This window comes from Octopus bimaculoides, chromosome 1, assembly GCF_046866305.1.
Source record: "Octopus bimaculoides isolate indiv1 chromosome 1, ASM4686630v1, whole genome shotgun sequence".
Classification (NCBI taxonomy): Eukaryota; Metazoa; Mollusca; class Cephalopoda; order Octopoda; family Octopodidae; genus Octopus; species Octopus bimaculoides.
The window spans coordinates 150206638-150224670 of NC_142928.1; the positions used below are offsets into that span (position 1 = coordinate 150206638).

The window sequence follows — 18033 nt, forward strand, 5'->3', positions numbered from 1 at the left end:
ACCTCGAGCAGCTATAGACTGTTACTATCCAAATGTCTTTTTTTTTTTTTAACCCAGTATTTACATTCTAGTATTTATAGATTTAACTATTTCAAGACTCACTTATCCGAAAAAGAATTACGCAACAAAAACTTACAGACAAAATTTCTGATGTAGATCGAGTGACATTCTTGGTATGGATTGAAAAATCTGGGATTCTGAAAGGTGGCAGTCCTTCTTGAATGTCATTGGTGAGAGTAAATACACTTTTGTCTGGATTTTGACTTATTACTGCATAAGATATTGCTGTAGCTGATATTACTATGACTGCATTTGCAGCTAAAAATAAAGAAGAAAGTAATTTTGTTTTTAATCTAAATTCTAGTCTTAAATCATGTTCTTTTATCTGCTATAATTCCATTCATATCTAGGATGCATGACAGGGATATATAATTCCAGGACTCGACTGGTACTTTATATGAGTGACTCTAGAAGGGTGAAAAGCAAAACTGATCTCAATAAGATTACAAATCAATAGAATATTAAGAGTCTGTTACATGCAGCAGAAACTGTATTTGATTAAAATTGCCATCCATGTAACATACTTCATGCAAATCCATAGCAAAAATGCAAATTAACTCTGGTATTCATTTGGAAATAATATCTCTTGTGGACTTAATCTATTTAAAAGCACAAGACCAGTGTCCTTCTGGTGATGAAAAGCACTCATGGTGGTGCCACATAAAAGTGCCTGTGTGGTGTTATGTAAAAACATCTGTGCAGTGCCACATAAAAGCACCAGTACAGTGTCACATAAAAGTGCCTGTGAGTGCCATGTAAAAGCACCTATGCAGTGCCACATAGAAGTATCCAGTACACTCTGCAAAGTGGTTGGTGTTAGGAAGGGCATCCAACTGTAGATACCATGCCAACTCAGACTGGGTTCTGGTGCAGTGCCCCAGCTTGCCAGCCCTGGTCATACCATCCAAACCATGCCAGCATAGACAACAGATGTTAAATGATGATAATGATGATGAAATATATCAGTAGCAGATGAAAATCCTCCAGAAGCAGTGGTGAGAATGCTAGATGCACAGAATTGTGCATCTAGCTTTTGGGCTTTGTCAGTACATGTACTCACAGCCAAACACATGGTGGGGGTAGTCGAGTATCTGAGCCTCTATCATACTCCAACCTCTCACCTGGCACATAACCATTTCTCTCAGTTCTTCATCCTCTCTCAGCCTGAAATATCCTTGTCTTGCATGGCACTTGGTGACCTGGTGACCCTGTGAGTACTAATGTCATGTAAAAAGTACCTATGCTAATGTCACATAAAAGGCACCCATGCCAGTGACATGTAGAAAGCACACATACCCACACCATATAAAAAGCATTTGTGCTGGTGCCATGTAAAAGCTCCCAGTACATTCTGTAAAGTGGTGGACATTAGGAAGGGCATTCGTCCATAGAAACCATGCTAAAACTGACAACAGTGCCCAGCGTAGTATTCTGGCTTGCCAGCTCCAGTCAAACTGTCCTAACTAGAAAATGGACATTAAATGATGATGATGATGTAGCTAAATACCAGCAGGCAATCTGTGCATTTATCAAATTAAAATAATTGTCCTCCTACTACACACACACATACACACACACACAAAAAAAAAAATTACAAGCAAGAAATAATTAAGACATGTTCTTATAGAATATACTATTGTTGTTTAGAACCAGATCAGCTCATATCAAGTGAATCTAAGCAGCAGTGAACATCCCTCATTTATTCAGGCTATGGACTGTATCATCCAGAGAAATATTTGTGGATATAAAATGTTGATATGCTCCTCCTTGGCACCGTCGTTGTCATCGTCATCATCATCATCATTATCATCATCACCGTTTAACGTCCGCTTTCCATGCTAGCATGGGTTGGACGATTTGACTGAGGACTGGTGAACCAGGAGGCTACACCAGGCTTCAATCTGATTTGGCAGAGTTTCTACAGCTGGATGCCCTTCCTAATGCCAACCACTCCGAGAGTGTAGGGGGTGCTTTTATGTGCAACCGGCACGAAGGCCAGACAGGCGGTACTGGCAATGGCCACGCTCAAAATAGTGTATTTTACGTGCCACCTGCACAGGAGCCAGTCGAGCCAGTTGAGCCAGTCCAGCGCCATTGTCTATTAAAAACAGTTTTTGCTGATTGACTTAGTCGAATTATTTTGAAAATCTAAATATTTTCCCAAAAGCTATATCAATTCATGACATGAAATATCATTAACAAATTTTAATGACTAAATCATACATTAAATTATTATTTTTTCAAATGGAATTATATAACATCTATTAACCATTTGAGTAGCAAAAGTAAAAACCTGCATCCTTACCAGTTCCAAACAACCACAAAAAATTCCGTGCAATTTTCTGAGACCAATGGATTGTTTCATCAGTGTCCATCCAATTTATAGAACGAAGCTTCTGTAAGTAACAAAAACATTTCATCAATGACATATTGTACACATAAGATACTAATAATTGTTCAATCAGGCAACAGTCAAAAGAATTTCTATAAAGTTTAAAATAAGTGCAGGGGTGGCTGTGTGGTAAGAAGTTTGCTTCCCAACTGCATGGTTCTGGGTTCAGACCCACCACATGGTACATTGGGCAAGTGTCTTCTATTGCCTCAGGCCGACCAAAGCCTTGTGAGTGGATTTGGATTTGTCATATACATACACGCACGTGTGTGTGTGTGTGTCTGTGTTTGTTTCTTACAGCTGCTTGACAACTGATGTTGGTGTGTTTACATCCCTGTAACTTAGTGGTTTGGCAAAAGAGAATCAATAAAATAAGTACAAGGCTTAAAAAGAAAATAAGCCCTGGGGTTGATTAGTTCAACTAAAATTCTCTAAGGTAGTGCCCCAGTATAGCCACAGTCTAATGATCAAAACAAGTAAAAGATTAAAAGATAAAAGAGACTCTAGCACAGGGGTGGTAACCTGTGACCTTTCATGTAGTTAAGCATAAACCTATGGAAGAAGTCTTTTATTTGTATTTTAATTCATATTTTATATTAAAAAAAATTGTTCATTACACAGAGTTATCATCATATCATCATCATCATCGTTTAACGTCCACTTTCCATGCTAGCATGGGTTGGACAATTTGATTGAGGACTGACGAACCAGATGGCTGCACCAAGCTCCAATCTGATCTGGCTGAGTTTCTACAGCTGGATACCCTTCCTAACACCAACCACTCAGAGAGTGTAGTGGGTGCTTTTATGTGCCACCAGCACAAGGGCCAGTCTGGCGGTACTGTCAACGGCCACGCAACAATTTTTAAAAGAATGCACATCCCAGTTTCCATGACATATAAGTGACAGAGATTATAATAACCCCATCCACTGAACAGGACACCACTCTATCGCAGGTTTAAGTTCTCACCTATCATTGGAACTCATTTATAGCTGGGTGACTCTGGAGCAACAAGAAATGAAGTGTTTGGCTCAAGAACACAATGCACAACCCAGTGCAGGAATCGAAACCGCAATTTTATGATTGTGAGTGAAACATCTTAACAACTAGGCCACGTGCCACACATTTAGTCCAGTATTGCCTTAAAGTATAAAATGGTTTCCCTTCCCTACTGTGGGTAAGTTGATAGGAGGTTCAACTGCTAACCAAGTGTTTCATTGCTTATTGCATATCACTGGTGTATCATATTGTTCTTAACTTCTGTAATTTAGTTCATGTAACTGGAGACAGATACTATACAGTAGTCGTTGCTTTTTTGGGGTCAGTACTTATTGTACATCTATGATCTAAAGCATACATAGTGTATCTAGATCTACGTTACAGAACTGTGATTTGAAGGAGATGGAACTGTTATTTTTAGTTCACTGAACGATGACGTTGAGCTCCTTCTTTGACTTGTGACTAATTTAATAATTTACAGTGTCGAAATGGGAGTTTTATGTCATGTGAATAAATGAATTAAACACCACAACGGCTTGAAACTTTATACAAGGGAGGCAACTCTTCATTCTTAATTTTTTTCCCGCCATTGTTTACTGTTAGTCACGGAAGGAAAAATTCACCAAGGATTAGGTAGGTGAGAGGTAGAAGAAAGATAGAGTGAGAAAGAAAGGGAGAGAGAGAAAATGTTGTTTATGATACGTTAATGGGTCATGTTCAGATCTGTTCTATATGAAACAAGAACATCAATTATGATGGGCTCACGAAGAGACCATCATGTGGTTTGCTCAAGTGATCATCACTGTCACTCCATTAAAGTAACCAAAGCCAGTAGCAAGACTAGCAGCAGCAGTACCACACCACCAACAAAAAATGACTACCGTCATCACCAGCAATGCCAAAAATGACCAAATCCATCACCTCTGTCAAAACAAACTATTACCACTGCCACTGCTACCACTGCTGCCAACATAAAACACAATTCAGTAATGTTATCACTTACTTTGATGAAATGTACCAAAACCAAGCAGGAAACACCTAAGAGAAGATCCCAAACACTGCAAAAAAAAAAACAAAGAAAACACGAAGATAGGATTAATAAATAAACAACAAAACATTACATTATTGGAAGTTTTGAAGAAATTATTTATAACAGAAGAACATACACACACACACACTCATACACATATAGATATCTATACGCACACACATACATCATCATTATTTTGATGTCCACTTCTTCATGCTAGCATTGGTCAGAGTTTACAGTGGCAGATTTTTTTTACAGCTGGACACCTTTCCTGTTACCAACCTTCACCTGTTTCCAAGCAAGGTAATATTTCTGGGTGATCAGATACATTTTTGCAGAATATTGGAAATGAGTGGTACAACTTGTATGACAGTAACACCCATTTACAGCTATCACGCTCATTATGTAAAGATGAGACAGACAGACAGACACACACACACACACACACACACATATGCACATGCATGATGGACTCCTTTTAATCTACCAAATCCACATATAAGGCTTTTGTCAACCCAGGGCTGAGATATTGGCCAATCCTTGTTCTACAGAGGTGGCCAAGTATCTCCTCAATCCTTGTCAGTGCCATGTAAAATGCACCCAGTACATTCTGTAAAGTGGCTGGCATTAGGAAGGGCATCCAGCTGTAGTAACCATGCCAAAACGGACAATTGGAACCTGGTGCAGCTCTTTGGCTCACCAGCTCCTGTCAGACTGTCCAACTCATGCCCCAACATGGAAAACGGATGTTAAATGATGATGATTTGCCCAAAGATTCAGGTAATGGGATTGAATCCAAAACCATGTAGTTAGGAAGCAAACTTCTGAAGTATACTGCTACATTGCATACAGGAATACTTCGAAAATATGGCAGTTGGAACTTGCCTCTTGCAACAAGATGTATCCTTCATTATATTTGCAGTATCTGAATTGATACCAGTATTTGAGGTACTTGATTGGTCAAAGAGGAAATTGGCTACATAGATACTAAGAACATGCAAGATCCTGACATCAATTGGAAAGTTTCACAGAAATGGTAATATTGTCAGCAACGCTGGGTTAACTATTAAGCAAAATGAGCATGTGCTTAGGTTATCAACTTAAGGTGGGAACCACTGAAATAGTAAATGGTTAATGACAAAAAAGATATGACTTTAAACTTGCTAAAATCATTTTTGAGATGCCTTATCTCTACTAAGTATAGAAGATGTGTTACATAAGATTAATTTTGAGGATCTGATCAAAGACTTTGCAATTAAAAAAAAGTAAGAGAAAACTTTTCAAATAGAAATAAAGTGGAAGTATACAAAAATAAACATGATTTTCAATCTTATTGTTAGACTTGCTTCATTTTGAAAAATAAAAATTTATTTTATGGTCTATCATTGTTTATATTTTGAATTATACATATATAGGGGGCACTAAAATCTTTTAAGTGCTTAGGGCCTCTCTGGGTCTTAATCTGGCTCTAATTGTTAGGTTCTGTTTCAGAAGAAAAGAGTGGGGAACAGGTTGAAGATCAATGCAGACAACTGTTGAGTGTCATTTGGTGTAACTCAGGCAATAACTGCTAAATGATGGCAGCAAAAATAACGTCAACTCCTTTACTGTGGGGAGTAGATATAGCCACTCAAAATTTTGTCTCCCTTTACTGCGGAGAGAAGTTTTATATACTAGGCTATCTTATGTTGAGAAATGTCATGTTTGAAATTATATTCTGTTGTGAGATGTCAAGTTTATTGAGGCAATGGGACTAGCAGAAAATATCATTTCTAGTTTTTGGTAGATATTTAACATCTTTACTGATGAAATCTAATTTAACAGAGAAGGGGTTAACAGAGTGTCCAAAAGTGAAGATAATAACATCATGTAGGTAGGTAGGTAGGTAGCAAATTTCTCAAGAAGTACTCACTTCTCAATGACCTTTGATGGAACTTCAGAATAGCTGGAGTAGCAGATCTCAACAGAGAATAAGAAGAGAAACACTTTGGTTCTAAAAAGGTATGTTTCCTGTAAACTTGAAGATGGTGCTAATATTCTTTCTAATTTTGGTACGAGGCCAGTAACTTTAGGTGAATAAGGTTAGTTGATTACATTGACCCCAGTGTTTAACTGATATTTATTTTATCAACCCCTAAAGGATGAAAGACAAAGTTAACTTTGGTGGAATTTGAAATCAGAATGTAATGAATTGGAAGAAATATTGTTTTGCATTTTTATCTGATGCTCTAATGCAGAGGTTCTCAAACTTTTTGGGCAACATAATACCCCTCATGGCCACATAATACCCCTCATGGCCACATAATACCCCCCAGTGCCCCCACCCCTGTTTTTTATGTATAAATAAATATTTTATATTTTACTAATTTATATATACTATGAATCATTTGATATTTAATATAATATTATATAATTTGTATACAGTACTATAATAATATTATAATAAACTCATAGCATTCCCCAATCTACTGCCTTCCTCCCAACGCCTCCTTTTTCTCTAACCCACCCACTAGGCACCAGTGCCCACTTGGACTATCCCACCGCCTACTGGGGTGGGGGCAGTAGTGCCCACTTTGAGAACCTATGCTCTAATGACTCTGTCAATTAGCTACCTTTGATGCTAATATTGCTTTCAAATTTTAGCACAAGGCCAGAAAGTTCAAGGGAGGTGTAAGCTGATTACATTGACTCCAGTGCTCAACTGGTACTTATTTTATTGACCCTGAAAGGATGTAAAGCAAAGTCAGCCTCACTGAAATTTGAACTCAGAACATAAAGATGGATGAAATTGCCTGTTGTGCTAACAATTCTGCCAGCTTGCCACCCTCACTGGTGTTAATATCAACATAAAGTTTGGCATCTCTTGAACTTGTTACTCTTACATCACATCATACTTCAAAAGTCATACATTTACAATCCATGAGCAGGAAATAGCTATGAAACACTTCAAAAAGACAGTGAAGGTTTTAAACCCTCAAAATATAACAGAAAAAGTGTTATGTCACATTCCAGTGGAAAATATTGGACATGAGATCAGCAGCTGCTCAAAAATGTCATCCCATGATACTCTGATATGTATGTAATACATACAGTAATACATATTCACATTAACAAGACAATTTTGAAATACATTATAAATTCCCCTCACATTTCACCCTACCATAATGAAAATAAGAGGAAAAAAAAAAAGCACAGGACACATTAGATAAAGTAGTCTAAGATACCATTAAACAAATGGAATGGTCACATGTGGAATGCCTTTGATAAAATATCTGCATGAATCAGAGTTGACGTCATCCGAGAAACATCAAGGATGAAGTGATTTTCATAAAAAGCAATATATCACTAGTAGCCTTCACTGAGCTGAGATTACAGTGAGTAAGTGTGTGTGATTGCATGTGTGTGTGTATGTGTGTGTGTGTGAGAGAGAGAGAGAGAGAATGTGTATGTATTTGTGAGAGTGTGTGTGTGTGTGTGTGTGTGTGTGTGTGTGTGTGTGTGTGTGTGTGTGTGTGAGCTTGTTTCGATGATTATAATTTATTGAAAGCTGTAACTTAAATCATTAATCAGGTTCTCATTGTCCTTGGACAATTATATATATATAAAAAGAAAATAACAAAAGAAAAAACAACAACAACAGGCTTACAAACAGATGCACAAGACTAAATGAGGAAACTTATTCTGATTGGCTGACAATTCATAATGGAAATACATTTTTTTAAAATCCAAATATATTCAATAAATGACAATAGCTGTTTATTTATTCTCATATGTCACATTATTTTTTGCATATACTGCAGTCAGCAATGGATATATACATGTTTCAAAAAATATTTTTCATTTACAAATTGCTGAACCAATCAAATCAATAATTATTATAAAAATTCTGCTCATTTATGATCTTGTGTACCTATTTATAACCCTGGTTTACCATTTTATCAGTGATTGTTCTAAGTTTGGCAACAAGTATAATGATTTGCAAAAATCCCATCTTCTGATAAACAAACTATTCTATTTTTATATTGATTTTGCATTTTGGCACAAGGCCAGAAATTTCAAGGAAAGAGTAAGTTGATTACATTGACCCTAGTACTCAACTGGTATTTATTTTATCAAGGATGAAAGGTAAAGTCAACCTCGTCAGAATTTGAACTCAGAATGTAAAGATAGATGAAATGCTACTATTCTATTTTAATATTCATTACTTATTTGCTCTCATTTGTATTCATGTCCACACTCTCTCTTTCAATATACATATGCATGTGCAGGTGTGGCAGTGTGGTTCAGAAGCTTAGTTCTCAACCATATGATCTTGGGTTCAGTCCTGCTGTGCAGTACCTTGAGCAAGTGTCTTCTACTGTAACCTCAGGCTGGCCAAAGCATTGCGAGTGGATCTGGCAGACGGAAGTGGCATGAAATGGTGAGAAATGACCTTCAGATGTTGAGCCTCACAGAAGAGATGACAATGGACCGAGACAACTGGCAACATGCCATGCTTGAGAAGGACGCTACCGACAAAGTAAAATCCATGTCCATAACCTCCTCGCACAACCCACCCCACTGTTTCTCTTCTCCCCTCCATTCTCCATCATGTCTACCTGTCTGCACACAATATGCCCCTGTTAAATCCCTTCTTACTCCACCTCTGGCTCCCACTCTCCTTTCGGAATCTTGTGAACTCACTCACCTATCAACCCTCTCTCTAATCCCTGGTCCACTCCACTCTATACACCATCCTGTATCTTGGATGTACGACTCCTTCCCCGTCTCTATCACATCTACACCATCTTTTTCTCTTTTCCCTCTCTCTCTCTCCCCCCTATCTGAGGAAGTTATGTTTCTTTTCTAATGCAAGATACCTTTCTGTCCCTCAGTACTAATTCCCACCACCCCAGTTGGGGTTTTTAGTTCTGCAAGTTACTTGGTGACCTCACTACTGCTGGTGCCAAGTAAGAAGCACCAGTACACTCTGTAAAGTGGTTGGTGTTAGGAAGGGTATCCAGCTGTGGAACCCATGCCAAAATTGACACTGACGCTTGGGGCAGTCTTCTGACTTGCCTGTTTCTGTGAAACTGTTCAACTCATGCTAGCATGGAAAATGAGTGTTAAATGATGATGATGATGATATATGCATGTAATGTGTGCGCATGTTCCTGTATACTCTTGGCTAGACATGTGATAATTGTAAATGAGCATCATTGTCATACAAGCAGAGCTGTTTGTTTCCAGTCTTCTGTAAAAAAACATGCCTGGCTATGGGTAAACATTAACTTGCTTGGAAACAAATGGGGGTTGGCAATGGAAAGGGCATCTGGCCACAGGCTGTCCTGTCCAAATAATTTCCGTTTGACCTAGGTTTTGAAAAGTAGACATTATAACAACCACAACGATGATGATGGTGATAATGATGATGATATATAGATTATTGAATATTTCTGTTTATTAACAAAGGAAAAATAATCAATAAATAAAGAGAGTGTGTATATTTTATTAAAAGCTGAAGTTTCTTGAATCATAACTAACGCTTAGGTTAAAAGTATGGCAGCAGTTTGTGTGAATAAAAAGTATTGATAAATGCATTGAAGTATATTGAATAACTGAGACTTCAATCGTTGCAGAACCAATTGTTAGAAAATGCCTCATATTTACCTATTCAATTATGAAAAGAATGCAAGAATGTGTACATATGTTGTGAGAATATTTTTAAAGAAATTTTCAGTTCTCAGTAAGCTGTATATACTTTTTTATTACACTAATATTTGTAAGCGTAATCTTAACTTGCTAACCTAAAAGAAACATGCTATTGAAAGATCAGATGTTAGGGTTGTTGCAGTTACATGGAGGGGAGTTGTCCATGTTCATGCTTGAAAATTTGCTTCTATCTATACTAACTATTAAAGCAGTGAAGATTTGGTGTAACTCCACTTTATTTTAATGCTATTTCTATAAAATATCTTATGATATCTATGGTCTACTTGGAAATACTAATTTGTAAGGCTTAGAAAATCCTAGCAATGTTGGCATGAACATTTCAACTATATAACTGATCATACCATATAGTATTTAATTTTCTATTTCTATGTTTATGTGAGTTAGTGTTCTATCTTTGAAACTGTTGTTTTTTAATGCACCACTGTAATAATAATCAGTATGTTATCAGAGGATAAGTAAGATAGATAGATAAGTACTTACTAGTAATACTAATTAAGTTTTTAAGGACCACTGGAGATGGTAGGAATATATACTAATACAAAACAATTCATCATTAGGTTTACAATAAGGGCAGTATTTACCAGTACCTAAATTTATTGTTATCTTTAAGAAATTAATAATACTTTGATCTATACCTATTATGATATTTAAATCTAATTCTTTGGATGTGTCGATAATGAAATCCATTCTAACACCATCATCATCATCGTTTAACGTCTGCTTTCCATGCTGGCATGGGTTGGACAAGTTGACTGAAGACTGGTGAGCCGGAGGCTGACCCAGGCTCAATCTGGTCTGGCAAAGTTTCTACAGCTGGAAGCCTTTCCTAACACCAACCACTTCGAGAGTGTAATAGGTGCTTTTTACGTGCCACTGGCATGAGAGCCAGTCAGGCAGTTCTGGCAATGACCATGCTCACGCTCAAAAGGTGTTTTTACATGCTACCTGCACGGTAACCAGTCCGGTGGCACTGGCAACGACCACACTCAAATGTTGTTTTTCAAGTGCCACCAGCACGGGAGCCAATCCGTGGCCCTGGCAACAGTCACGCTCGGATGTGCTTTTAATGTCCCACTGACATGAGTGCCAATCAGGTGGTACTGTCATTGGCCACATCAGCGATTTTGGTTTGTTTACACTTGCCTTAATAGTTCTTCGCATTAGTAAATGATAGTAAATGATGTTATATTTATGTAGAACACAGCATAATTTAGAATAACAGAAACATGTATGGTGTAGACAACTCAACATCCAGTCAGTTGTGTAGCTAGTGGTGGTAAGTGAGAAAGGGGCTGTCCACTCTGAGTAATGCTTTTTATGGGTGAGGGGAAGCACTTTTGGGTTTGCTACAAACAAATCATTTGTGGGGGTTTTCAGCCAAAAATTGCAGAACCATCTTTTGCAGTCTACAAGAGACTACCAACATCACCATTATGCTTGTGTGTGCGTGTGTATGCGTGTGTGTGTGTGTGTGTGAGAGAGAGAGAGAGAGAGAGAGAGAGAGAGAGAGAGAGAGAGAGAGAGAGAGAGAAAGAGAGAGAGAGGCAATGCATGTAAAATATATTAAAGGCTACTCATACTTCACCTAAGAATGTAGAAAAGTATTATATACAATTCAACCCTTTAGCATCCATATGCTATATCAAATATAATGCTTATTTGTCACTTTAAATTAACCATGCATTATCTTGTAGCTTCAAAATTTTGATGATGTGATTGCTTATTTTTAGAACAACATTGTAGGGTAGGTATGAGAGGCTGGATCTGACCAGTTTGAACATAAAACAGGTAGAATATTTGACCCAGATATGGCTGGTTTATATGCTAAAGGGCTAAACTTTTTCTATGTAGACTATAGAGAATAGTCAGAATTGGAGTGTATAAGGCAAAAGGTCATCTCCATGGTGACTAAATATTCAAAGACAGGTGGTATATAACTGGTACTTACTTTGTTTCTTCCAGTTTTGCAAAAGTGTAGTAAACACATTTTAAAAAGTCTCGTGGAATTTTCTTTAAGCCCAAGATATTCTGGAAAAAAAAAAAAAAACTCAGTTGTTATTTGACAGACAAAAATTTACATGCTTAACAATACTCCCTTTCTTATAGAATTGAGTTAAAGGAGCCCCTACATGGTTCCTTGCACTACTAGAATCTACAGCCAAATTTCCCTTAAATAGTACAATAAGAAATGCATCAGTTCTTTCTCTTCCTGGCATAAATCCCAGCCGCATTTCATTGACTTTACTAATCCTCTTTCCAGACACTCTTTCCAAAACCTTCATCCCATGCTCCAATAACTTAATTGTTCTGTACGAGCAAATCCTAATTTAGAACAGGTGTACTGCATTCATATGCATTGATAGAGGTGAATATAAAGGTTGACAACAGGAAAGGCATCCAGCTATAAAACATTGACTCAGAAACATATACACACACACACACACACACATATGCATGCACACACATATACACACACATTCAAGAAATTTGAAATTGTGTAAATGTATGAATTTTAAACATATACACACACACACACACACACACACACAGAGAAAATCTGCCTTTTATAGATAAGATATACAAACATATATAAATACTTACTGAAAGTAATAGAAGTGAAACTAATATATATAAATACATAATGAAAGTAATTGAAATTGAAACTACATAATAGTGAAAGTATTAATAAAGATGTTATTGTTTCACTTTTGAAACTAAGAGAGAAACTGTAATACAGAAACTGTGAGAGAGAAGAGATTGCTCCGGGTTTGCATTAGGCAAGAAGTTGAAAATATTTTTTGGGCCCATGACACTGCATGGACTCTAAGTAAGGCATGTGTAAAATTTGAATGAAATCTGTTGGGTAGTTCTTGAGTTTTAGGGATGCACACATACAGACAGACAGACATTGTCAGCTTTATACATATAGATTATATAACAGTTGTTGAAACAGATTGCCACCTAATAGTATAAAACTAAACACATGTGAAATCTTTAAATATGGTCATTCCATATATTTAACAATTTTAACAATATTTATAATGCATATCTAATATCAGCTGGTTTCTGCTTCTGATACAGAGGATTATTGATGTTTATGAAAGCAACATAGATACAAATCAATGGCTACAGATGTAAAACTGATTTTTCTGAAATTATGTTTTATGTAAATCAGATTAACATAATACTATAGTGTGTTTTTTGACATCAATAACCTTTAGCATGTCAATTTTTATATCAATTATACCAAATTCATTTGTTATCTGCATTTCTGATCCAAGAACATTGTATAGGCTATGAATAATGACCCTTTACTTTAAACACAAGATAAAGAAATAAAGACTGTCAGCAAACACCTATCCAACTACCACATACATACATACATACATATATGTATGTGTGTATATATTTATGTATTGTTTGAAATTCAAATACTTAATCAATTAGTCTGTCCTGACGTATAAGTCACAATACTGATAAGGTATATATGCTCAAGTTCATTTTTTTTTCTCAAATTTTTGTCCAATACAGAAAAAGCTAGTCACCAGAACAGAAACAAGGTTCTTTCAGTTGAAGTTGGACAACATTAGCTAGGTTGTCATACATTTTTTTTTCGCCCTTTTAAAGCCTAGCCAGGCTCATGGGCCCGGTTTCCTGGTTTCTTTGGTGTATGTGTTCCCCACCTCAGCTGGACGGGACGCCAGTCCATCGCAGCGTTACTCAAGAAGTAGAAAGAAAGAGCAAGAGAAAGTTGGGACGAAAGAGTACAACAGGGGTCGCCACCATCCCCTGCCTGAGCCTTGTGGAGCTTTAGGTGTTTTCGCTTAATAAACACACACAAGGCCCGGTCTGGGAATCGAAACCGCGATCTTCCGACCGCAAGTCCGCTGCCCTAACCACTGGGCCATTGCGCCTCCACTGAGGTTGTCATGCATGCTTGATGTCATTTTCTCTGAGGCCTAATTAAATTCTCTTTTTTTTTTATTATTTTTATTTTTGGCAGGATTCAAGCCAGTCAATAACAAAAATGACAAGGACAGGGATTTGTGAATAAGAGTGCAAGTTAGTGTGTTTATCTATGTAGGTGTTTCATACTATACATCTTTTATCTTTTACATGTTTCAGTCATGAGACTGTGGCCATGCTAGACCACTGTTCTAACCCAGAAACAAGGCTCTTTCATTGGTATTTAGACAGCACCAACTAGGTAGTTGTGTGCATGTGAGAAAGTGTGAGCATGCATGTTAATGAGAGAGAGAGAGAGAGAGAGAGAGAGAGAGAGAGAGAGAGAGAGAAATAGAGTGTGTGTGTGTACACATATGTATGTTTCTTTCGGTGAAAATATTGTTGTTATTCTATGAGTAAATCTGCATGCTTTGTCCTCATACACAGATATTATGAGGATATTTTCAAACATCCATGTATAATGTCAAGTGAAATCCTCAGTGTGAATTGTACGGAATCTGCATCCCTTTTTTGAGCATCAAGTTTTTCATTGTTATTTCCTGCTCCTGCTTTGCAAAAGCATACTCTACAAAGTGAGAGATAATATGTTACCTTGTGGTCCGAAATAGACCACTTTGCATATGGAAAGCTTTTGGTAATATAGTTACACATGATTTTCTGTTGGTATATACATGTATATATATATATATATATATATATATATATATATATGTGTGTGTGTGTGTATGTGTTAATAAATCTCTGTGTGTGTGTGTGTGTATGTGTTAATAAATCTCTGTGTGTGTGTTTGTGTGTGTGTGTGTGTAGCTTTTCATTTGCAGACTAAGTGCGGTAGAGTTGTGTGACTTCTCTAGTCATCAACCAGAAAATACTTTCTGAGGGGCTCCTTTCCAATTCTCATGATGCTATTTGCCTCAAGTTTATAGATACCATCCATGAATAAGATGACAGAAAACCAAGATATGTGGTGCACTGCCGTACTCAAGAAGACCCATCCACCACAACAGAACTGAAATCCTAAAACCAAGCATTGAACCAAGCATAAGAAGCATTGGTGTGGATGCTGCTGCCACATAAAAAGCACTGATGCTAATGCAAAGTAAAAAGCACTGAGGATGGTACCACGTAAAAAGCACCCAGTACGTGCTGTAACATGGTTAGCATTAGGATGGACATCCAGCTATAGAAACCAAGCCAAAACAGACTATGGATCCTTGTGCAACCCCTGGCCTTGCCAGTTCTTGTTCAGCTGTCCAATCCATGTCAGCATAGAAAACATATGTTAAATGCTAATGATGATGATGATAATGATGGATCCGTTTTGACTCTTAGTGGTTAGTGAATGGTTTCAAAGGAGTGTGTCTGTATGCATGCATGAGTGTGTGTGTGTGTATGTGTATGTGTTCTGCACATATATGTATTAGTGAATGTGCTTGTTTTCATATGTGCAGATGCTTCAAGAGACAGACCTACCTTGACTTGTCCAATACTGATTGTAATAGCAGCAGCACTTGTAAAAGAGTTAATCACAGGGTAAGATATGAAATTTACTAGAATTCCTGCAAAGAAACAAAATGAAAATTTCCTCAGACTTTGATAACAATTATAGATTATTTAGTAGAGAATATTGTACACTTGAGTGTAATCTGATATATGATGGGTAATGACATATGATGGGTAATGACATATGATGGGTAATATTTTTTGAATCTGACATGATTGGAATATATTTTTGCCCTTGTGGCAAAAATCAGGTAATGTAACATACAATAATAATTATAATTTTATTTTTCAAATTTCATGAATTTCATGTATTTATACAAAATAATTATCATTTGTAGTCTGTTTTCCATGTTGGTATGGGTTGTCATTTTCAAAATAAAAATATTTCTTGAATTAAAGAAAAAAATAAAACAAAATTCTCATCTGCATATTTAACTTGCATATTCACAATCGGCACACTGAAAGGTAGGTCTGGTGAGATTGTTGAGATACTTGAACGGAGATGTATCGATTTGTGCTGCCTCACAGGCAAAGAACACAGGTACAAGATTTTCTGGGCAGAGAACATTGGTGGTGTCAGGGGCGTGGGTATACTTCTTGCGGAAAAATGGGTTGATAAGATAATCGAGATAGTCAGAGTATGCAACAGAATACTTAAGATTAGATTAGTGCTTCATCATGGGTTAGCAACCATTATCTCGGCCTATGCCCCTCAGCTGGGGCTACCTGATGGACAGAAAGACCGATTTTATGACACTTTCTTGCAGACTCCCTCGTTGACGAATGACAGGGACCTTCTATTTGTGGCTGGTGACTTCAATGGACATGTTGGGCAACATATAGGGGGGTTTCCATGGCGTACATGGAGGCTACGGTTTTGGTTCCCGCAATGAGGAGGGAACCAGGCTGCTGGAGTTCTGCGATGCAAATGATCTTATGGTTTGCAGGACTAACTTCAGGAAACCTGCCAGTCACCTAGTCACCATTCGAGTGTGATCGAAGGGCACCCAGCTGTAGAAACTCTGCCAGATCAGATTGGAGCCTGGTGCAGCCATCTGGTCCGCCAGTCCTTAGTCAAATTGTCCAACCCATGCCAGCATGGAAAGTGGATGTTAAACGATAATGATGATGATGATGATGATGATGATGATGATATAGGTTGCCAACAGCCAATTGTTTTAACTATCATTCACAAATGTAATATTGCCTGATATTATCCATGGCATTATTTCTTAAATGACAGCTAACAACTTAGCTTTAATATAGTAAACAAAGGTGATAAAGCCATTAAAATTAGAGTTATCTTCCTTTGCAGGCTGTACAAACTTAAAGAAATCAAGATATACTGCCAATTTTATTAACTGCTGGTCCTTTATGGGAACGTAGATATTCAGATCATTAATAGTGAATATTTATTTAGTGGTAGTTTTTGGTTCATTCCTAGATTAATCTTATTGCATTATATTTTTCTCTCTCTTTTTTTTTTTAAATTTGGAATAGCTGCTGGTAATAAAGAATAAGGATGTTAGTGACAATGAGTATACAAAAGACATATAAGCTGTTAGCTTTCTACTATCTGGACATTTAAATGTAAGTGTTGATGAAGAGGCTCTATGTGGTTACTCATTTACTAGAAATTACAGCAAAATTTTTCTCAAAACAAACCTTACCATCTTAAACAAAGGAAATATTGTATAATGTAGTCCCGGACAGTCTCAGAATGAGATGGGATGGCCATGATGGGTAATACCTTTTAGGGCTGATCTAAGGTTAACCAATGATACCAACAGCAGCATCAACAACATGAATGGTATTCTTTGTCAGAAACCTGATAATCTTAATTATCTGCACCAGTGATCACATGAAAAATAATCTACAGACTAACTCAATCAATTGGGTTAGTCACACTAATTAGGTTAAACAACACCCTCTAATTATATAATTTAGTTTCCCTAAGAGTAATGTACAGAATAACAATCAAATATATTGCTTCTCTACATGAACTATGTTAGTCTCACACCCACTGAACTATTTAATATAGTTTGTCTCTCATTATTTTAGCTAAACAAAACAATAATGTTGAATATAAATTTTCCCATGCAATGTCATGAGAAAGTGTGAAGCTTGATATTTGTAAAGTTGATGACAATTATAGCTGCATGGTGGTTCTGGGTAAGCAGTCAATAGGTTTAGAAAAGCAATTCTTCTTTTTGGAAGAACGTACTATCTTTTATCCTTTACCTGTAACCTGTTTCAGTCATTAGACTGTAGCCAGGTTAGGGCACTAGCTTGAATTTTTATTGACCCCAGTACTTATTTTTTAAGCCCGGTACTTATTTTATCGGTCTATATTGCCAAACTGCTAAGTTAC

At 36.9% G+C, this 18033-nt stretch overlaps 1 protein-coding gene across 13 annotated transcripts in view; it reads right to left on the reverse strand.

The window, feature by feature from the left end:
• LOC106881254 (sodium-independent sulfate anion transporter-like) overlaps window positions 1–18033 on the reverse strand; it is a 169609-nt gene that overhangs the window by 105140 nt on the left and 46436 nt on the right. For all 13 annotated transcript variants that reach the window (XR_016243648.1, XM_089359812.1, XM_089359801.1 and 10 more), the window contains 5 exons: window positions 15633–15718; window positions 12142–12221; window positions 4455–4509; window positions 2366–2456; window positions 137–318 (listed from right to left, as the gene is read on the reverse strand). Coding sequence is in view for 12 of the 13 variants with exons in the window: in XM_089359812.1 (XP_089215938.1) it covers window positions 137–318; window positions 2366–2456; window positions 4455–4509; window positions 12142–12221; window positions 15633–15718 (494 nt within the window). In the remaining variant the exon portion in view is untranslated. The remainder of the gene's footprint in view (window positions 1–136; window positions 319–2365; window positions 2457–4454; window positions 4510–12141; window positions 12222–15632; window positions 15719–18033) is intronic.